Below are 24,133 nucleotides of genomic sequence, written 5' to 3'. Positions count from 1 at the left end.
CTAGGTTAACTGCAACATTTACTCCACCAAAAGTTACAGGATGAAAACAAGTTCTGAGGTGGATATTGAAAGATAGTGTGGCTGGAATCAAAGATCATAAACAAACTTACAGGCAGAAAATTTTGACATCTGACTATGACAAAGTAAAAGCATTCTGGCTATATATGTTGCGGTGGACCAACACGTCCAAGCATTCAATGTGGAGACCGAGATGGTCATTTTGTCATCCATATGTCGGGGTGTAGGGGGCGTGACCAAGCAATCTTTCTTTTTTTCTATTTAGAAAATAGAATATTATCCAATCGTGCATCTTATGTGGCTCCCACATCTAAGCACACAAGGTGCCTTGACTGTTTGGGATTTCAACTTTTGCATGAGGGCACGCCGGTCAGTACATCTTGTGTGTGTAGGCATCGGAGTCACACAAGATACACGACCCAATAGCGTGTCATATACATATATATGAAAATATTTTCTATGCTACATGTGCAAGCTGCGTTCAGACACATGGGGATGAGCAAAATGTATGAATATCATTTCTCTTTCGAATGTATAAATTAAATTAGAAGGCACGTAGGTGTTAGTAGTAGAGAGATGGTGACACTTGAGACTGTCCATTTGTCCAGTGACGACCCAATTCTTGTTTAGCTATCCTTTGACTTTTCTACTAATAACATAATATAATTAAAACCAGCCCACATGAGATTTCTCTGCTCTTATTATTGTTCATTTTATATAACTTAATTAGAACATTAATTATTATAAGTTCACATATATCTTAACAAAACAAATTAATGATGTAATCAATACGTAAGGCCGGGTTTAGCTTTATTATATAGAGGAGCCGTGAGGGGAATGCCCATTAATGGAAAGATGATAATCATGTCTGCTGGTTTAGAACTTGTGTCTCAAGGGTTTAGAGACGTACGGTAGACTAAGATTCTGTTACAGTTTTAAGTTTACAAGTAATTGTATTATTCGAAATTAATGATGCCATTAGGGGACTCAAAGAAAGGGATTGAAGGTGAAGGGGAAAATGATATAGAGAGAGAGAGACACCCTTAGAATCTTTGAATATTGAAAACCCACAAGCTATTCTGTAAAATGAGTTGTTTTCCAAGGTTTTATTTGTCCATATAAAAGATTCTAATCTAATTTAATCGATATACTAATTGTCTTCTAATATATTTATATATAAACCAAGAAACTTATCCTTTAGACAAAATTATTGGCCACATTTCTTTAATTTGCAAGGAGGAGATGATGGCATCTAATGCAACCGACATGAGATTCTATTTTTGGTCTCTATGATTATCCGAAGTCATGGGTGAGCTAATAAAGAATGCTTTTCTTTCCTAAGTATTTGATGGTTATTGGGCTAACCTTCACTTGGTCTTCTCTAAGTGGTTTTTCTAACTCAATACAGCTAAAGAGTGATACTAGCCTACTAGGTGGCTCTAGAGCAAGATGCCTTGTTGGTGACTAATGGCCTAAGAAACTGAGGACACCAGGAAAAAGGATGGGGGGGGGGGGGGGGCTGAAGTCTCCAGGGCTGATCTAATCTAATCTAATCTAACACATGAAACCATGTTGGGCCACTCACCATTGAAGATGCATTAGTGCCATTTGTACAATTTTAGGTTCTGTGAGTGCAACTTGCAACCCAAATATGATGAATGCCCCTTACTATGATCCCAAGGGAGATGACTCCCCGGGTCATCAATGTTTGATGGCAGAAGAGATAAGATTAATGTCAAATTCTAATGGGACTTGGGTCTTACCCTTGCAAGGTGAGTCCAAAACTGATTGGGAACAATAAAGGCTATAAAGCTTTTCCTTGACCTTGTCATTTAGTGACTATTGAGGTTGAAATTAGGCCCATAAAGAGAGATTGCAGTCTACCACACTAGGGTTATCAAAAAAAGTCTAGCACTCTAGCTTCAGGATATTTGAGAACCTTTTGGCCCACCACCAAATTGAAGGTTCCACTTGTAAGATACTTAAGGTGTCCCTGGGTCTTCTCTCTAAGACAAAAACCCACTTGATAATTGATTAAGACATCTCTTACATCTTAAGAGAAATTTTTGGTGGGTCCATGCAACACAGACATAAGTGGTTCTCTCTCTCTCTCTCTCCAAGTGACTCATCTGGCAGTCACCACTATGGACCATAAAGTCTTTCTTTTTTTGGTAAATACACAAATGGTCTTAGTGTATTTGTTAGATTATAATGCTTGAGACAGCACCAGTGAAATTCCATAGGTTACATCCCTTGCTCTCCACTCACAAAAATACAAATTCACTCCAAATTTTGGTTGAAAGTTCTTAAAGGAAGTCAACTCAATAGGTTTTGTTCCACAAACTTGTTGCCTCAAAACCCATTTCAAATTCCCTCCGAGAAACTTAACTAACCACCAATTAGGCTTTCTTTGTGAAAGAGATTAAGACTTGGCTCCTGAAATAACCTGCCATGCATGAAATTCTTGAGTTCTGTGGGTTCCTCTTGATACAGGACTTAGCGTGGTGTATAAATATTTCAGACCAGCCCAGTGGTCAGGCCAAACTACTATAGTTGTACTAGGGCTTGAGTTTTCTGGGCCAGGTTCGAGTTTATTTTTCAGGTCCAACTATTCAACAGCCTGAGCTCAGCTTGCTTGTATAGTCCAATCCTCCAATGGGCCATGGTAAAACCTAAACATAATAAATATGAAATCCTGGTTTCCAAGCTTTCTGGACAACGGAAACCTTCTTTCCTACTCTTTTGCTTATTTTGATTATATTTTTCCCAAATCAATACAGCTTACTCGGTCACTTTTCTCCCCTTTCTCTTCCTTTTTATATCTAAAGGCAAACATGTAGAAAAACAAAAAAGTGTCTTACAAAAGGTAGGATTCAGCATTTTCTATTCTTTTATGATGTACTTCTTAGTTTTGATGTAAAATATCTTATATTCTCTACTTATTTGCAGAAAGATAGAAACACCATTTTTTTTGTCCATGTTTAACCACCATGAGCCTAGGGTTTTACGAAAATATTTACAGCTGGGTTTGAGCATTTATTGGGTTATTGTGATTGAGACTGAAGAAGTCACTCTCCATGTGTTCAATTACCTAATCCATCTAATGGATTCTCCAGTCGCCACTAATAATATAGACCATTGATTTTAGATAAATCTAATAATCAAATCACGGCTGCCAGTCTCTATTAATGTATGATGTCTTATATTCTGTCGCCTGCATAAGTGGGCTGGTCCAGAAAGGTGTAGGCATTTTTAGGCTATAGAAGTACTTCAATAAATTACCTGTATAAGATTTCACTATAAATTTATAACAAATATTTTCTTTCTTTGTAATCGATCTGAGAGAAGTGTAAAGACGAGCAGCCATAATTCCATTCTCCATTGATATTGAAACAGTTGTCATCTCACTGTGGATGTAAGCAATTTTCATCACTTTTTAGGTAGTAAATATTTTGCTTTGTAATATATTTTTGGAGAACCTGACAAATTGTTCAAATTCACTCATATTACAATTTTAATTTTTTAAAAAATTTTTTAAGCCTTTTACGAAATCTTTAAGGACACAAGGACAAATTTTGTGGGATGCTGTTTCATTTCCCTAAAAAAAATTTTGGGTAACTACTTTCCTTCCAGTCTTCTTGACAAACCAAGTCTACGAATGAATATGGTTGTAGCATCTCTCTAATCAATGTAAACTTGAAATATTGAACGACCATAAAAAGGCCATAGACCGAAGGATGTCCTGCTTTCACAACGTCCAATCCATAGGGCTATCATATTCAAACTTGCAAATTCCTGTTACCATTACAAAACTCGTTGGCCCCTTCTTGAATAATGCAAGTTTTCCGCATGTAGGATTCGAAGTATCTCGGCAAAGATCAGTCGAGTCTGATCTACTCTAAAGCTCCCAGCTTCAAAGTCCTTAGTCTCTATATCAAAAACAGCACAAACTACAGAGTGAAGGTGAGTTTCCAACTCATAAAAAGCAAGGATAACCTAGACTGGAAACCTAATAAGATGCAGCTATGGCATCACAACCCAAATCATGAGAGCTCCCAACTTGATTTAGACAAGCAGGATTTACTTTATACTTCATCATGGCACAAGTTCAGCAGTCACATTAGCTGCAAATAAAGTTAAAACAGAACAAGCCAGACTAGAAACATAGGTGAATCTACTTGTGACAGCTCTAGATCAGCCCACAGTCCAGCTACTTCAGTCACAATTTGGACAAATCATTGGGTTATCCAGCTGACTTCGACGGTTCGACCCAATTCAGGGAATTTGTTCAGATAGCAGTTTAAATTAAATCTATCGAGTTCCAGAGTAATGTAAAAATTTTGTTTTTAACCAGAACAAACCATGATCCAGAAACATAATGAAATATTCACTAAAACCACATAGACATAGGGTCCAAACTGCACATTCAATTTCTCAATTCAAGAAACAAAAATTGCTGAGTCTATTTTGATATTACAAAGATACCAATAAAAACATTGGTATCTGTTCAATCAATCAAGCACTCAAAAAAATTAATGAAGGAACTAATTAACTCAAACAGATGGCTTATGATATATCCATGGATATGAATACTCTACAATGATCAGCCATTCCGATTTCAACATTAACTTAGATTTGAGCCGTACATTTCCCCTAAACAACATCAATTTACATCAACAAAATCAAAAAGAAGTCTGTACCTTTGGCACCTTGGTAGTTCAGAAGGAAACCTGTATAGCAAATGGCATAATGTGATACCAAGCCAAATGCATGATTGTAGTGAGAAATCATACATCCTACCATCACTCCTGTATTGTTGCCCCACCAACTCGTGCAATTACCAGATGAAGCAGCTCAGAATAAAATAATAAGCAAAGAATTTAGAAAAGTTCCTCTGAATTGAATTTGTTCCAGGCTTCCTGTTTCAACAACTCAGATGTCAGGCATTCCCAATAGGATGAAAATACTAGACCAATAATGTACTTGACAGGAAATCATAACATGTACTCCAAATATAATAAAACTATTAAAAAAATCTGACAGAATAGCAAAGGCACATTGTATCAACTACAAAAATTACAACCATGTAGAAGAATCAAATCAGTGTTCCAACATAATAGTTTGTCTGGAAGTGATTACTGGCATACCATTCCTTAAACTAGCAACCAACATCAAGGCACATACTTCTTACAGGATGAAAACATCTTAAGGAATCTCTCTGGCACTGTTTGTCTTTCTGAACATCAACAGATGGCTAATCAGGCCACATTTGGCAACACTTATGCTTCGTGGGAGTATTTCAGCACTAAGAGAGTAAGAGTACTTCTGGGGCGTTTCTAACTCTTGGGGAGCACTTTTGTGATGTAATAGCGCATTTGATAACGACGCGTATGAAGTGTTTCTGGATCATGAAAGAAGCAGAAATGTGTCTGGAAGGCACTTTAACAGAAGCCTTTCTGGCACTTCTAACCATGGTATGGAGATCATGAAAGGTGGAAAACTCTAAGCTGTTTCATTACCAGTTTCAATCAACTAGAGATGGTTTTGATTTGAGCACTTGTGACCACACACATTTGTAAAAGTCAGAGATCCACTTTAGGGGCTTCTCCATCACAATTTGAAGCTAAATCTAGCCCTATCTTGAGTCATCATTCATTCTTGCTCTCCCTCAGAGTCACGTTCTTCAATCTGAGTTTGTTAAGTGTTCTACGTGAAACCCAGGCCCAAACAGACAGGAAGAGTCTACATCTTTCTTAATGTGCATAATGAGTACTTGATAGAACAGAAAAAATTCCCAATCATGTAACAGATCAGAGGCCAATTACTGATAAAAAAAACTGATCAGTCGTGTTGTAATAATTTAGTTTCAAATTGCAGATTGGAAGTACATCAATTCACAACATGGATTATATTCAAGGTCATGGCTCTAAGAACCTTAAAAAACAGCAACCATAATTCAAGTTCCAGACCAAAGTTCTAACAACAAATCTCAAGTATTAGGAAATTAACATAAAACCTGTTGTGCTGCTTGAGGGCATTGGCTTGTATTTCTGGGTTTGGAGACAATGTAATAGGAATTTTTATCACCTGCGGTTCCCCTGCCCGGTACAGTTCCCTAGTGCCTCTAATAAGAGGGGGTGGACCCCACCCGGGCAGTGTGTTCGGTCAGGGGGTGGAATGGTCATTTCAGCCCCCCCTATGAGTGGAACTGCACAACCGTACTGATCAGCAAACCTCAGGGAATAAAGGTCCATGTAATAGAGCCCATAATCCACAGTAGTCAGTTACAAATTTCACAAAATAACAGAGAGAATAGGAATTGGAACCCAATAAATTTAATAGGATAAATGAACTTCTGTCTTTTTTAAAGGTATATATTTTCCTCTGTTTCCCAGAGTCCACTCGATGTTCCTTCAAAAGATGGGTACTTGTAGAAATCTGAACCAGCTTTGGTTCGGAATTCTGTAAAACGCTGCATGACAATCCATGGTAAACACATGTAAAACTTTCAAGGAGAAAACCCAGAAAAACAGACCCCAAAAGAAGACAATTGAACCCATGTAAAACGGAACAAGCATATTTTGTTCCGAGTTATATCAATTACAAGATAAATTATTTTCATGAACCTCATTTCATCCCAACAACCAAAGGGATCGGGAATGAGCATGGTAATTGTGAATCTGAGCGGAAGTCTCTCTTACAAAGGCAGTTCCCCCTCCTAATGCAGTGCTATTCTCGAACCAGTGAGATCCAGTGGTAGCTTGCAATAGGATCACACATAAGGTATAAAACCAGATTTCCAAATAATTTTAAAAAAAGACAATCAAGGGATCAGATTCAGGCAAAATTCCGGTCAAAGGCTCTAATTGGATGGGAGAATATAACATCATTAATCAGGCTTGATCCAATAGCCATGGTGGCATAGTCATAGGATCTGAAGATTTCTAGTTGAAGAAGGAATTCACAAATCTGAGAATCAATAGAAGGTTCAGACAAACCAGATTAGAGATTGATTTCAGTACCAAATAATAAACCTAATGATAATTAGAAATCTGAGATCAGACATGGAAAATAGAATTTGAAAATCGACTAAACTAAAATCAAACTTGTAGTAGGAAAATAGGAAATCAATTTCAAGTTTAAATTTTGAAACCGTAAGAAGGTTCAGAACAGAAACTAATTGCTAAGTAAAGAAACAAAATTGAAATCCAATGATTAAATTTGAAGTTTCAGAAATTGCTACTTGGAGTAGGAATTCAAGAAACCAGAAAAAGACAGGATTTTTATGCTGAGAATAGAATCAGAACTAGAAATTGATATGAAGAGAAGAGAATTGCAGAAACTAGCCTTGTACTCAGTGGGGACGATGTAGAGAAGAGAAGAGAAGAATAGAGAAGAGTAAACCAGGTCTGGGATACCAATCCCATATGCCAAACTCAACAGCTCCAAAACTCTTAATAAAAACTCGTTCTTACTCAAGTCATCTCCCATTTTTGGGGGTGTATATATAAAAACCTAAATTTCCTAAATTGACTCATAAAAGGACTTGTAGTTACTCTTTTATACTTAAGAACTATTAAGTATCCTAATCTAACTCAAACACTACTAATATTACCCACACTTTACGGGCTTATAAATTAGGCCCATTACATCAATAAGCTCAAAAATAACAAACCCAATGCCCATAGAACCCAACCAAGGGCCAAATAAGTATTCCAAGGCCCAATTGGCCCAACTGGACACCTTTAACTGCATTCATGCCCCTTGGAATCGGAAAAAAACTTGTCCTCGAGTTTTATAGTACAAGGGAATCAACACCACTCGATCAACATCTAAGCTTGTTGGCTTTGATGGTATGATGATCAAAGGAGTCTCACGATCAAAATCAACAATGATCGCTTCCTTAAATCCAAGATTTTTGGAGGAAGAAAGAAATCACCATTCTTGATCTCTTCAAATTGTATTTCCTCAACTGGAATCCTGTCATGATCAACCTCCTCTTCTACCATTGTTTCTTCCACTTCCGATTCGTTTTCGGAAGCTTCCTTCTTGCTTAACGCTTTATCACATAGGTAGTCAGTATTATCAGCAGTCTCTCAAAAACCATCAGCAAGCTCTCGAAAAAAAGTACATCACAAATCTCTTCGTGCTATTCTCCATGCGAAATTGAAGCATACGAATTTGAGATTCAAACAAATCAAAATCAACCGCCACAGGATTTTCGGCTTGATACCAAATAATGCAATGCTAATCTCGAACCAGTGAAATCCAATGGCAGATAGGCTTGCGACACAATCACATTTAAGGAATAAAACCAGACTTCCAAAGAATTTAATAACAGAGAATCAAGGGATCAATTTTGCATGCGCCTCAGCAATGGACACAGAATTCTCGGGAGATGAGATTCTACCAATCGAAATTCGGAGGATCACCCGTGAGGATGCTATTGGCTTACCGGTTTTAAGGAAATAATCTGTATCTTCTGGGTTGGGAAGTGAGAGATTCTCTCCTTGAGTGTTGGAGTGCCCTAATTGTATATCTCGGGTTGGGGTTAGGCGGGCTTGTCCCCCCCCCCCAATTGTATCTTTATTATTTGGACCCTTTTTTAATAAAATTTTAGGGGCTGGCCCGGTCCCAGAGAATATTTGGGTTAAAAAAAAAATCAAGGGATCAGATTCAGACAAAATTCTGGATAAAGGCCCTAATAAAAATGGGAGAATATAATATCAGAAATCAGGCTTGATCCAATGGTCAGATTCTTAGTTGAAGAAAGGGTTCCCAAATCTGAGAATTGATCCAAGGTTCAGACAAACCAAATTAGAAGTTGATTTCAGTATCAAATAAAAAGCCTAATGATAAAAATCTGAGATGAGACTTAGAAAACAAAATTTTGAAAATCGATTAAACTAAAATCAGACTTGTAGTAGGAATACAGGAAATCAGTTTCAAATTTGAATTTTGAAACCATAAGAAGGTTCATAACAGAAACCAATTACTAAGTATGGAAGCAAAATTGAAATCCAATGTTTAGATTTCAAGTTTCAGAAAATACTTAATTGGAGTAGGAATTCAAGAAATCAAAAAAAAATGAGATTTTTATGCAAAAACCAAATCAAAACTAGAAACTGATATGAAGAGCGAGGAATTGCAGAAACTAACATTGTAATCATAGAGAAGCAGAGAAGAGTAGAGAAGAGTAGGGACTCCTAATCACTCTCTTATGGGGGTGTATTACATATATAAAGACCCAAAATTCATAAATTGACACATAAATGGACTCCTAATCACTCTTATACTGACTTAAAGTAAACAGACTTAAAATAGACCTTTTAAAAGCTATTAAGTATCCTAATCTAGCTCGAATACTTAACTACTAATCTCGTGTACTAATTTTGTCCCAACTTTATGGGCTCATAAATCAGGCCCATTACATCAATAAACCCAAAAATAATAAGCCCAAGGCCCATAGAACCCAACTATGGACGAAAATACAGTATTCCAATGCCCAATTGGCCTGATTGGACACCCTTACCTGCATCACCTACCTATCATCCTGTAAGCATCTCTTCTTACGAAAACAGCAAATTTCTTCTCAAGGTCCTGCAGACTATCAGCAGAGAGAGGGGAAGAACTCAAGTTGGAATCCGATTTCGGCAAAGGTCGCTCATCCTTGCCCGAACACCATGAGGCTCATCGGCTGGTTTGAGCACTTGACGATGGTTTTTGGAACCAAAATCTTTCAGCTCCGTCTCCATTGTTGATACCTCAGTTTTGAGCTTGATTCATCCATTTGAACACCATCGGATTAAAGAATTTAGAGAATACAGAAGCTTCGCATGCTCGCAAGCGGAGGAGTTACATGGGATGAAGTCAGAGAGCGATGACAACGGAGATACATACACTTGGGAGAGGGGGAGAGGGGGAGAGGGAGAGAGAGCAACAGAGAAGAAGATCAGGAGAGGGAGAAATACAGAGAGAGGAAGAGAAAGTCAGAGAGTGACGACGGCAGTTGTTGCAGATACATACAAATGGGGAGAAAGGGAGTGAGGAAAAGAGATGGAGATGTAAGCTCACCTTGTCTTAGTCAATCGCAAGAGAAGCAAGGTGAGGCAAAATGTCGGGTCCTCATTTTGTTTCTCCACCAGCGTCCCTAGATTTGCTCCGGGAGTGAAGATTGAAGAAACAATTTCAAACCGCTTCTCCATTTCCACTACAGAAGCCCTGTTCACTCTGCAAGAGTAGAAAAATGAACCAGACTTACCAAACATATTTCTCATGTTTTTTTCACTCCTGTAGAGCAAAAAATCACCGGAAGCACTCCCGAAGAGTATTCCAAATATGCCCTTAACTCCAAATTCTATTTTCCTTCTACTCCACAAGTCTTGGCTCTGCCCAATAGATCCCAGTGTCTACTGATGGTGATATGTTTCATCAAATACTTTTCCACATGATTCTTGTTACCAGATCATCACTACACTGAACCAATTTGTAGGGTTTCCATGTCAAAGGAAGGGAGATAGAGAGAACATAAAAGAGTGGCCAGAAAGGAAAAGGAATGGCTGGGAACTGAATGGTTAGTACAGAGAGGTTTATAAAAAATGAAAAAAAAGATTCTGAAGAAACTGGTTGCCAAATACATTGTCACTTTGGCATCTAAGGCCACAATTTACTACCCAAATCCAGATCATGTTCATGTGGAACCTGCTACCCACACTGTTTGTATGGGAAACTTTTATACTACATTTTTCTTGGGTCGGTGTTCTCTGTGGGGAAGAGTGGCCCTTGCGTACACGTTGGCATCATGGGGGGCGCGGAGGTCATTCCCCCCCCCCCTGTGTCTGGGCATGGGCAGTACACTCCACCACAGAGAACTTTCTTCCATTTTTTCTTGACAAGTAACAAATTTTATTGAAAAGAGGTAAAGGTACAGCCGTACAGGAGATAATTCACGACAACCAAGGGTCACAAGGACCAAAAAAGCCAGCAAAGGTACATGATGGGATGGATAGGTCCCCAAATACAATATCTGTCTACGGACCCTTTCCCTAGCTAATTCATCAGCTAGGCCATTCACAAACACATCCTCTAGGAAAAAGACACAAATTTCAGTTTTTTTTTTAAGACACATGTACCTCCAAGGGTCTTTAGAGTTAAGAGGATAGCCTCTTGACAACCAAGGTGGTGTCACACTTGATAATCATGTTATCTGTAGCCCAAGTAAACCTCAAAACTTTTTGTGACAGCCTTCAGTTCAGTAACCCTTTCAACCAGGTCAATCAGCAATTGGAACTGAATATACAAAAGCAATGTTGTCGTGATGACCTCTAAAAACTCCACACAAATGCCCACCAGGCCTAGAATCCATAGAATTTCCATCACAGTTCAATTTAATGCCATATTCAAAAAGGCCCTAATTGACATCTTTGTGTAGATTCATCACTAAATAGTGAGGTAATTGTACTCATTTAAAAAATCAGCACAGAAATACGAAAAAATCATGCTTGTATTACAAAATGTAAATAAAAGGAGAATGAGACTGGGAAGGGGGGGGGGGGGGGGGGGAAGACGCAATTGCAGGATGATGAAGAGTCACAAACTCAGATTTGATACATCCATAAAAAATTATCAGCATTAAGACTTTTTGCTGCATCAATAAATTGTAACTTTCGCTCCCCCAAAAAATTATGGTGAGGAGAAGATGCTGAATTATATGCAGAACAGAAAATTTGGGGGAAACTCCAACACGAAGAAAGAATCTACAGGGGAATACTATCGGCCAACTTGGGATGGCATTTGGATCCAATGGACACACCACGTTGAAGAGCATGTTCAAACTTTTTGTGTCATTGGACTAGCCAATGCGTTTATCAGCTTTTGTTTATTTAACTTGTATGAATTGGTTGTTAATTAATATTTTTTAGAGTTTGCGCCATTTTGGTTTATTATTAAATTTTAGACTAGTCAAACTTGAAGTTATTTCAGGAAATTTTTCTCAATTTTCATTTTTATTCCAGTTTTGATTCATCCTTATTCTATTTTTGAAGTCCAAGTAAAATCCAATGTTTGAAATTTCGACTCAGGGGTGTTTACGAACCATGGGGTAACAGAAAGATTTAGCCAATTTCAACAGGTTTCACTCAAAATTTAGGCACTTCCTCCAATTTTACCATATTTGACCCCCCAGGAAAGAGAAATATTTCTCTAAAAAAGGGAGTATCCAGTGCACGAAGCTCCCACCACTGTGGGGTCTGGGGAGGGTCATAATATTTCTCTAATTTCGATAAATTCCACCCGAAATCTTAAATATTGGTTAAATCAAGTTCATATTCAAATCATTTTTCTTAAGCTCGTTATTTTGGGAAGGGGTGCAAATGTTCCCATTTCTCCTCATTTTTATTGTCACTAGAGAGGCTATTCAATCACCAAAAACATGGCTTCGTAAATCTAACCTTTAAATGGAAAGTTATTGCCCAAATCATCATAGGATAGCAGTAACCTTAAACATTTATATAGAACTCTATCATACTTTATCTTCCACATAAGTTAATGACTGATGGAGAATGATACCATCATGCTGGGTGTTTTTCTTTTTGTTTTTTTGAAGATCATTTTGCTGGGTTTGATACTTGAGTTATTCTAGACAAGCTCTCATAAGTAATCTGATTTCATCCTCTCTTCTATTCCTTCCCTTATTTTCACATTTTTATCGCTCGGGAAAATCCTATTCCGCTTGGATCTTCCACGACCAAATAACTAAAGGTCCTACACCAGATTAATCAAACCAAGACTGGGCTAACAGATGTAAACAGTAAATCATTAGAGCTACATTGGGCCAAACATTCTTCCAGTACTTGACATGGACATCCCATCTAAAAGAAAATGCATTTAAAAATTCAAGTCTATGTGGCTGTCAGATTCTACCAAGTTGTGGCATGGTCACTATCAGTTACTGTGATATGCTTTTGCTTTCAACTAGGTTACATCAAATTATGAATGGCCAATTTAGCGAAGCAACAAATAATAAATCACACCTTCTATTGATTGGAGAAGAACCGATTTTATTATATAAACTAGATTGGTTTCAAATAATGAAGTACCTTAAGAAGGTCGAACACCTTCTCTGCAATGTATTTCTGTTGAAGATTAGCACCTTTCTGTTGCACCTTATCGGGATGGATGCACAAGGTTGCTTTTCTGTAAACCTTTTTAACTGAGGCACCAGTGATCAAATCAGTCAAAGAAACAGGCTGCCAACCGCATTCAGGCCAAAGCACCTGCTCATGATTAAATGGATATTAGAAATAACTTGGCATGTAAAATAATACGCTATACATGATTATTGACTAACAATATAAAACAACAAATCAGACGTATCAAGAACAGGATCACGAACAGGATCCCATGTCATTCTCCACCTCTAGTGACAACTAAAGGAGTATGATTTCCTGAGGAAGCAGTCACTTTATACAAGGTGTAAGAATTCATTAAAAATTTTTACCTCGTAAATGGGTAACTAAGAAAATGGTATATTAGGAAATACATTGGTCTATGAACAACTAGGTAACTGGTTCATCCTAATTTTTTCATTCTTTCTTTCTTTCTTTTTTTTTTTTTTTTTTTGGGGGGGGGGGGGGGTGGATTAAATGTACATCCTAGTCTAGAAAATTGTATGAGATTTAATATGTAGACCATCCAACTTCCTTCAAGCCTGGGCAACATCAGATGAGTTACTCTATTCTCCCCCCCCCCCCACCCCCCAAAAAAAATATTCCTTAATGACCTCAGCTTTTACTTTCACAGGGCCCTTAAAGCAGGACCAGAAAATATCTATGAAACAAAGCATTTTTGGGTCAACATAGCTCCAACTCTGGCTGTGCAACGGTTTTCAAGTTGATATTAACCATTTCTGCAGGTCTCACCTTGTTCCTTGGCTCATCAAGGTTGCTGCATATAAGACTGTCTCCATGGAATTTGAAGCACTACATTTAATTGGGTTAACTTTCTTCGAGGACTGTGTCTAAAGAATCTCTCTTTTAAACTGAAAACTGCAATATCTCAGCCATGAAAAAACTAAAGGATTTCTCCTGAAACATATTTGATGTAGTTAGCATTTGGAGTCTTGGTTTAATATTATTTTTTCTTCCCACCAGGGGGAAGGGGCCTGGGCTGGGGCGATGTTAGTTTTGTTTGGAATCTTTAGCTGCTGGAGGAATTTCCAAGTTTGCAGTTGCTCGGGGATGTGTATCAAAGTTTTTTATTTTCTTCATTAGAACTTAGTCCATAAATATAGTAACTCTACAATCGATGGAGACAAGTGTTAGTGGTCATGGTTTTGGTTTCTTCCATAAACGGGTTCTCTTGTGTGACCGGTTGAGTAATATCTATGAATTATGATCACAGCAAGCTATCAGGAGAAAACTTGACAGAATAGGGGTGCTACAGGTGCTAAAAAGTTGGAATAGACTTAACAGTTGATGAGAAGAACGAAGTAGAAGAATAGTAGAGATAGAACAGGCAAGAATCCATCTTAAACCCCCTATGAATTCACCAAGTTGAACCTGAGGATCCACTCATATCAAGTACTAAATCCACACTACTTTGCAGAGAAACAAAGTGTCTATTCATAAAATCAAGGGTACCTAACGACCAGCTTTATAGAACTCCCAGGCGCCAACAAAATTTTCAAATTATCAAGCTGGAAAAACACAGACCTAATTCCAGCCAACACTATTAACAAAGCACACATTAAAACAAAACAAAATAATGACTAAAACTATCCCCACGACCAGGACAAAACTGAATTCCTACAGACGAGTAATCAACCATCGTAGGACCAAATCGGGTCATCCTTGTAGTTTTTGATACTGCATCAGGTAGTTAGGTCAATTGAACAGAACCAGATCTGGTTGTGGTGGTCTGCTGTATCTTGCAGTAATTGAGGTTAAAAGAAAATTCTGATTCAATCGTACTCAAACTTGAGCCATCCAGTCCAAAATTTTGTTTAAGTTCTCTAAATCTCATTCCTTCCCTGTTGTACTGTCAAGAGGTTGAAGATTATTTTCTTTTATATATTCATATAAGGCCAGATTCTTGTGTTAATCGTTAAAGTCTCCCTTCCTTTTCTGACTTCTCTATTTCACCCCACTTGTAAGGTTTAATTACAGAAAAGTTCTTTACTATTACTTTATTTGGAAGCCTCGAAACTCATCCAAATTGCCTCTTGAGGATTTCTGCTGAAACGTTATTATGCTAGAAATTTGCTAATTATTTTCTTCTATTTTACTTTATATTTATTGAAGTGTGGCTTAACATAAAAAAATTGCCAGCAAGATATTCAACACTACAATTGAAACTACAAGAGACGTTCTATCACCATAAAGGAATTTTTTTACTGCATCCATGGCCTATTGCTGTAGTCACAATAGAAGCCAGAAATCAGTGCAAATTAGAACTCAGATAATGGAACTAAATGTTGGAAAATCAGTCAATAACAGTGAAATTGATTTTTCAACAAGGAACTTGAATGACTGGGAAGAAAAAGGAGGGCAGGATGGTTTGGTAACTGGAAAATTCAAGCTGCAACTCTTTAAAGTCTCGATAAGATTGCCCCACTGAACCTAACAGAAGATATCCTCCAATTTAGGTAATATCGATCAATGGATTGCCAAACAAAACACAATTATTTCATTGGAGACACCTGATAGCATTCCAACCATAGATCATTTTATCTCACTGGGTTCCCGCCTTCCTAAACCCTGAATATTGTGTTTACAATCTCATCCTTTGAAATATGGATTACATCTTTTTGAATGAAATGAACATAGGAAAGATTACGTCCAGGCATATCGAAGACTTAATACAGAACTAGAACAGAATGAATCGGATGTTGACTGGAGAAACTATGGTCCCATTTCCAGCTGCCATCACTTAGAGCATATGGAGAGAGCATTATATGATAAGAATAGGGTTAAGGGTTTTTGAAAGATGAAGTTAAACGAGATGGTTTGCTTCCTGATATAAAGAAAAGATCGTTGTTTGTCCTTGTAGGTTTTCTGCATTCAGAGAAGCTCCATCTTCAATGGTCCACCAAAAGTAGAAACCTTCCTTTGTATGGTACTTTATCCTTGTACCTTTTGTATAGCCTCAGGTGGGTGACATGAAGCACAGTGGCCTTTTTGTTTGTAAATTAAATTTTGAGTTATCAGAAAAGCCTGAAATTAGTATAATTCAAAGCTTGAATTAGTGTAATTCTGACATTGCAGACAAATCAACCAATTCTTTAAAGTGTAATTCTGACATTGCAGACAAATCAACCAATTCTTTAAAAAAAAATACGATATCAAGAAGAACAAAAAAACAAAATTAATGAAATATTTTGGTTTTAGTCATGATGGTAATCAGGATTCAAGACCCAAATTGAAAGTTAATTCCTTTCCTGAAACATAAGTTATAGACGGTAGAATTGTTGAAGAAACTGGTACTATACTGCAATCAGAGGTTAGCACATCCTGAAGCGAGAGAGAAGATAATGTTAACAACTGATTAATTGGTATGTGCATCATTCTTTTTTCCCCAATTAATAAGATCAGCAATAGCAGAATGATTCTTCTATGTAAGATGACATTTTGTTTCAGATATAATCACATGGTACATGGTTCAGGTTAAATAGGTGGCTCTGCCAGTGGCTTCTCATAAGAATGGATTCACTTCTAGCAAAACCACCACCAAATGGAACCTCTAGAACTCAGCAAAGCAAATGTGGAAGCCACTCAAGAATGCCACAAGGTTATTTGACTCATGTTTCTAGCTAACACTATCAATGGCTGTGTCAAACTCCATAAGAGGAAGGATCAGAGGCTCCTAAGTTCCTGAATTTACATACAAACACTATAGGTTGCCAACCACATTTGGTCACCATTACCCTGCAGAAAGGACACTTTAATCTCTCCAGAAACACGATCTGAAAAGATGAAGTATAAATGAGCTCTTCCTGGTGGCTATTGCCAGTAATAAATACTACATCAGAAATTGCTAACTAGTAGAAGTGCTTTCTAGATGTCAGACCATCAAGGATCACCTATCATTAAGAGGGAGAAAACAACATTGTACAAATACACAACTGGATAGATTCTGTTAGCACCAAAACTGCTACAAGAAGAGAAGCAACAAACATACTATAGAAATTAAATGTACATGAACCCACATATTGTAATGTTGATAGCAGAGCACGCAGATTGCCTTCCTTCCCTGCAGCCCAACGCTTAATCTCAATGTCCAGCGTTTCAGCAATCCTCTGAAATTAATTGCAGGGCAAGGGCAAGATTACAAAAATGGCAATTCAAGTAACTCAAAGAAATGTTGACTTAAACATAAAAAGTCAACAACTGAATCAGAAAAATATAATTCAAGGAAAACAGAGAACCCATTTCATATTCTAATGCTTGTAAAGGAGATCCATTTCAATAAAAAACGGTTTGATAGGAAAGACTTACATGTCTTTCTGCTTGTTCATGCTGAATCTGAAGGTCACGCTGATTCTTCTCAGCCAGTGCTTTTGCCTACAAAAGAGAACTCAATAACAAAAACTTTAGAAGCGACTACCATAAAGTTGAATTTAAATTGATCAAGATTTTCAATGATGCATATGTCCAATGCAAGTAATTAAGACACAATAATTATTCCAACATTAAAGAAGGAAAAAAAGTATTTAAAAAAAATAAATGCATACTGCGCGCTCCTGAGTCCTCTGGTGACGCTCCCATCTGGCTCTCCGTCTTTCCTCACTCTCCCCGTCAATTTCCCGAAATTCCCTAGATGGAGAGGATGTCCCTATAAAATTAAAAAAAAAGGTTGAAAATTTATCATAGGTCAGAATCTCTCAGCATTAAAAAAAAAATTTAACATGTTAACAGTGAGATTACCCCCAAAAATTGAACTAAGGTCCTCAACAATATTTGTGGAGGAAGATGCCTTCTTCATGGTGGATGAAGTTCCAGAAGATGTTCTACGCACAGCTTCGGACCCTCCCTTATTTTGAAATTGGGTTTCAAATGGATTCTGAAACAAATGATCAGGAAGTAAATGATCTGATCAGCTAGGTTTGAACAACAAATAAAAGTGCAACATCAGTGCCACCTCCCTAGGCACTCACCGAAGAATTAGGCCTTGGTCTTGGTGCACTGCTTGGCCGAGCACCCATATTATTGAAGAAAGACTCGAGATCATTATCATTCTTTTGCTGATTTTCTTTTGCAGCAGCTGCAGCGGCTGCCCTTTCTCGAGCCTCCGCAGCAGCCCTTTCTCGAGCCTCTGCAGCAGCCCTTTCAACAGCTGCTCGTTCTGTTCTAAGCCGTACTTCTGCTTCAGCCCTTGCAACAGCAGCTCTCTCTTGTGCCTCCTTCTCCCTTGCTTCTGCAGCTGCCCTCAACCTGGCTTCTGCAGCTGCTCTTTCTGCTCGCTCCCTCGCGTCAATTGCTGCCCTTTCACGAGCTTCAGCTTGTGCCCTCTGAACAGCAGCTCGTTCTGCACGTTCACGTGCCTCAGCTTTTGCCCTTTCAACAGCAGCCCTTTCAGCTTTTAAGCGAGCTTCAGCAGCTGCTCTCTCACGTGCTTCTTTAGTAGCCCTCTCCACAGCTTGTCTGGCCTTCTCTCTTTCAATCTCCCGAGCCCTTTCTCTCTCCCTCTCAAGTCTCCTTTGTTCTCTTTCTTTCTCCTCTCTCTCCTGTTCTCTTTCACGATCTAATCTCTCTTGTTTCTCTCTGAGTTCTCGCTCATGAGCATCTTGCTGGGCAGGCTCCCTACTTCTTGCAGCCCTCACATTATCTCTCTCTCTTACTTCCCTAGCATGCTTGAATTTTGCCTCAGCTCTATCCATGGCCTCCTTCATAGCAGCAGCAGCAGCTGAGTTTGTCTCTATGTCTTCCTCACTAGATAGAATGTCTGCATGTTCATCAACATTACTTCGGGACCTATCCATGGCAAAGTCTTCAAGTTCATATATTGAAGAGACACCGGAGCTCTTAGCTGAATCAGGGACCGTCTTAGGACTCTGGAAGCTCTGAGTGGAATGCGAAAAAGTGGGGAGCTCACTAACTTTCTTTTTCATATTTACAGGTGCAAAAGAACTTTTATCTCTTTTCGAAACTTGTGCTGGTCTAGGAGGAGGTGGTCTTGAAGGTGGTGGAGCACTTGTAGGTTGTGTAAAAAGAGGGATTTCAGAGACAGTCAACCATACATCATCAGCTGCTTCCAGATTCTCTTCAGATGTTGGAGACATGTCTGCCTGAGAATTTGTCCCATTAGAATTGGCATTTACAAAAGAAGGGCGAGAACCAGCATAGCCAGTAGGTTTATTAGAATTTGATGAACCACTGGGAATGTCAAAGAGGGTTTGATGAGATTCCCGATAATTGTCAACAGGCACCTTCTTTTGTGACGCATTCTCAGATGCCCTCACATAAGGTTTCTCATTCGACTCTTTGCCAGCAGAAGCATCCATGCTACCTGCCCTTAAAGGGCTTTTCTCCCTCCCTTTTTTATTCACCTCAGTTGAAAACAGGGGAACAGATTTCCCAAGGCTATCAAGGGGATCCATATCATCTAATACTGTCCCACTACCTGCTGAACCAACAAATTTCGCACTTCCAGAATTGTTGGGCTTACTCATTTGCTCCAGAGGATCAGCAAACAAGCCTGAGGGTGGATAGGTTGGTGAAGAAGTTGGTTCTGAGACTACAAAGAGATCATCCATCATTCTGGAAGTTGATTTAGTTGAAGGAGCAGTAGACTGTTGAGGCTGATTGGCCTCTGAAGTTGCTCTGTACAAAGAATATAATGTTGTCATGACCAACTATCATTTAATATCTGATATATTAAATTGACTATCATTTAAATGAAGAGACACTGAAGAAAACATGTAATAATCTTCAGAAAAAGATTAGAAAAGGTTCATAAATATTTACCTATTTAAACCATGAAAAAAATATAACAGCATTGGAATTACCAAAGATGCATATATACTAGAGCAGACAATTTTTTGGGTCAGTTGTAAGATGGAATATATGTAGCATATCCAGGTGTGAATAATAAACCAAAAATAATTAAGGATAAGGAAGGAAATAGCAAGCACAACAAGGAATGCAAACTTCACAACAGCACTAAAAGCAATATCTTTTCTCTCGAAGGCTCTGTCCAACCTTCATCATACAAAAGGTCACAAGATAAAAGTTGACATTTAACTTAATATTTAGCACCAGTCCAGTGGGCCATGGGGGGTGCAATGGATACTTAATGTTTAGTATAAATTTTCTAATTAAAAATTAGAATCAGAAAAGTACATTTGATATAATCCTAAGTATAGAATACAAAATATACAAGGACCTATTAGATTTGTACCATATATAATCCTATATATAGTACAAAGATTATTAAATTGTTAGGGAGAAAGAATGCCACCCAGTCGCACCAGATATGCCACTTCTGCGCCCTGACATAGTGGCACGCGAAATGACCGCCGCAACCCTGGTCATTTCCGGGGTTCCAGGGGGGGGTGACAGTCATTTCGCACGTCCCTGTGTTAGGGTGCAGGGGCAGCGTGAGCTGAATGACCTGGTGGCGTTCTCTTTCCCAAATTGTTATGCATAAAACATTATTGCAGAAATACAATGTCTCCCAAAACACAAACTTTCTGATTAAGGTCTGGACTCAAAAGCTAACGCCACCATATGCATGCATATTTTCATAAATAAATAATTGATGCAGGCCAATAGGGCTTCTTTAAATCAAAATAAATGTTGGAATGGGTTTTACATTTAGTGAACTTATGATCCAATAGGTTTCTTTGTTATAGGCTACTTTAATGGACCTATAATATGAGTTATGTTGGAGCCCGAATCTAATTTTAGTTTCCTAGTAGGATAGGATTTCCCATATCCAATCCTTGTTTGACAAGAATTTATACTCTTTGAGACCTATTTATAATAGGATTCTCCTACAAGAATGCTAGTGCGACTGGTTTCAAAATCCTAGAGCATCTGGGATTCTTTCCTAATACCTTCATTAGCAATATTCACTTTTATGCATAAACATTCCTCACCATCATAGAAGCATACTAAGTTTCTGTGGTTCACATTTATTATGATTCTAACCAAAAATCCCATACATTAGTATCATTGAATATGTAATATGCCATAATGTCTAATTCATTTCTCAAAAGGTATGTGAACCTGTTGCTTTTTCAACATGAAATATGCTTTTGTAAAAAATGTAAAATTCAACATCTTACAAGAATGTACCGCCATATAGGGTCTGGGTGGACTTCAAAAGCATATGCCACCATGTTTCTGCAGTAATCTGGATCTTTTCTTTCCTTGCTTTGGATAGAAGTGTGACTATTTGAGGCTAACTAACTAAGATGAGGACATGCATGTCAGAGTCAAAAAGAGTAAAATGTTAAAAGCTTTTACCTCAACAAAGCACCACCGCAACTCCCCCCCACCACCCACAAAAAAAAAAAAGAGGAAGAAATACAAGTTGTGTGAATCAGCATCCCCAAACCAAAGATGCTGAAATGAAAGAACCACCATGCTGATCAGAAGAAAATGTTCTGGTTGTAATGTCAGTGAGTATGGACATTTGCTAACTGCTGAAAGTCACAATGCTGTTGAAGTTTCAGTATCTAGACATTAGACATTTTAAATCCAGAGACAGTTACGACCCTATTTGATATTCCAGATGATTAAAGAGTGGTTCCAATCAAAGAAAAGTTGAAGGACAGATGTTTAACATGGTATCACCATTTGTAGCAGAGGCCTTTAAGTCCACCAATACGGAAGAGTGATATGATGCAGATTAGAGGAGCAAAAGACCAAGAGGTAGACCAAAAATTACTCGGGAAGATATGGTGAGAAAGAATATGAATTTCTTTTGGTTGAGCACAAACATGGCTTTGAACAGGGTGAATGGAAAAACTTCCAAGCACTCAACCCATTTAGTTGGAAAATGCTTAGTTGAGTTGAGTATCTATAGGTTTAAATTCAGGAAAGGTATTCTCCAGGTATTACATTAAACATTAATGCAGAGCCAGCTGATTGGTCAGTTGTTTCTGAAAACTTAGTCAGCAAAGCCAAGATGCCAAGACACCAATGCCAACTGAATTGTGATGCTAATTACAATTTATTTCACCTAATTCTCTTCTGATGTAGAAGAGATTGAGAAGAGAATATAAATACGACAGCAACATGGGATTAAGTAAAAGAATTTAGAATTGATGAAATTTTCTATTTGTAAGTGGAAAGTCCAACATGAACAAAGTTGTACTCAGTTTCCAAATCTGTAGGTACAATCCAATCTAACTCATAAGTAGAGTAAACTCAAATCCATAGATTTTCGTGATTGAGCTGTTTAATAGTGTGAATTGAGTAAAGGGGGTACTCAGTGCTCTAGACTCCTGCCACTGCAGGGTCTGGGGAGGGTCATAACGTATACAGCCTTAACCCCCGCTTCATGGAGAGGCTGTTTCCCATCTCAAACCCGTGACCACAAGGTCGGAACAGAGCAACCTTACCGTTGCGCCGAGGCCCGAATACAGTGTGAATTGAGTACCTACCCCAAATTTCAATCTAACAATGTGGCAATTTAATCCAGTGAGCTACAGATCAATAAACGAATTGTTGAAAGAACAACACAAATTCACCAAAAATGCGCATTAAAGTCCCAAGAACGAACACCAATATAAAACAGTAGAGAGCAAGCCCAAAATGTACCTGTTCTTCAGAGGACTGCTCCCACCAAACCCAGGTATTAAATCATCAAAATCCTTCCCTACTTCTTCCGATCTCCTTCCACTCGAACTCTTAGAATCCGGATCCTTTCGAATAAAGCTCCCCAATAGATCATCAAATGGAGCACTCTGTTTCGGAGGCGAAGAGATTGACGCGAACACATCATCCTTCTTTGCAGTAGAAGAAGAGTTCTTCACTCCCGGCAACCCATGGAATATATCGTCGTCATCATCATACTTAGGCTTATCAAAAACTGGCAAAGATGAAAACTTTGAGCCCGAATCCTTCGATCCTTGAAATATAGAATCATAATCGAATGAAGAAGCTGAAGAGGCACCACCACGAGTTTCCCCTCGATTATCATACTTAGGAGGGCCACCAAACACATCGTCGGAACTCCCAAAACCTCCAGAATTTTGGGTTTTCTGATTCCCTGTGGAACCAAAGAGCCCATCATGATCGTCAAGGAAAGACCCACCAGCGGAATTCGAAGTCCAGGCCGATTTTGAACGGTTAGACGAGACTGAGGACGATCTTGAGTCTCCCCCTGATCCGATACCGAAATTTAGGTTTCCACCGCTGCTAAGGCCACCAGTACTCTTTGATGCTGACATGGGAGCCGATTTTCCTTGAGGTCTGTGCCCAAAATCCCTCGCCAACAGACCAGGAAACTCATCATCCATGTTTCGTCAATTTAAGTTTCCCAGATCTGGGCGTAATTGAGGTAGAAAGAGTTATTCGAAGATAAGGGTTTTTGAGGTTCGGAGTAAAATTTAAGGGTTCAGAATTTCGTGTCACGCCAATCGATCTCAGGTGATAAAAGTTCCAAATAATGCATACAGCAAAGAAATAATAAGAATGTGAAAATCCGAGGATAGACAAAAATGAATCGACGGCTTTGACTAAATTTGGAATCAGTAATCGGAACTGAATCGGAGGTGGAGCGTGCCCTCCTCGTCGTCTACAGAGGTGGAAGGCTTACAGCAGCGAGAGAGAGGACGTGGGTGGTGGAATTCTGACCTGCACTGGCCTTTTCAAATCTCTCTCTCTCTCTCTCTCTCGCCTTGGTTTTTATCTCCTTTTTTTATTATTATTATGGACACCCTTCTTCTTGATCTCTTGAGCTTTTCTCTCTTTCCTTTTTGTCCATTTGTTCTTTTTCTTCTTTTTTTTTAATTAAATCTATTTGGCTCTATTGCCCAACAAGGGAAATAGAGAGAGACGGCAAGGGAAACTGAGAAAGCCAAGGGGGAGGGGAGTATGATTGTTTATGTGGGTTTATTGCCCCCTTACCTAGTTTTGATTTTATTATTTTATAAATGTAGACAACATGT

The 24,133-nt window shown here is 38.4% G+C and overlaps 1 protein-coding gene across 2 annotated transcripts; it reads right to left on the bottom strand.

Moving 5' to 3' along the window:
• Nucleotides 1–4,422: 4,422 nt before the first annotated feature.
• Nucleotides 4,423–23,881, bottom strand: LOC122660469 (auxilin-related protein 2-like). 2 transcript variants are annotated; one of them, XM_043855796.1, is made up of 8 exons: nt 22,782–23,881; nt 18,170–19,835; nt 17,944–18,075; nt 17,747–17,839; nt 17,511–17,576; nt 17,222–17,311; nt 13,116–13,292; nt 4,423–4,937 (listed from the first exon to the last, which is right to left on the bottom strand). In XM_043855796.1, exons 1-8 carry the CDS (start codon nt 23,480–23,482, stop codon nt 4,899–4,901), a joined length of 2,964 nt encoding a protein of 987 aa, XP_043711731.1. In that variant the 5' UTR covers nt 23,483–23,881; the 3' UTR covers nt 4,423–4,898. The 2 variants fall into 2 exon arrangements, with proteins under 2 accessions (XP_043711731.1, XP_043711721.1); XM_043855786.1 differs by having other exon boundaries at nt 17,747–17,847; nt 17,940–18,075; nt 22,782–23,880.
• Nucleotides 23,882–24,133: the final 252 nt, after the last annotated feature.

This window comes from Telopea speciosissima, chromosome 1 (genome assembly GCF_018873765.1).
Source record: "Telopea speciosissima isolate NSW1024214 ecotype Mountain lineage chromosome 1, Tspe_v1, whole genome shotgun sequence".
Lineage (NCBI taxonomy): Eukaryota > Viridiplantae > Streptophyta > Magnoliopsida > Proteales > Proteaceae > Telopea > Telopea speciosissima.
Note: the sequence above shows the minus strand (reverse complement) of the source record. Positions and strands in the feature narration are given on the sequence as shown.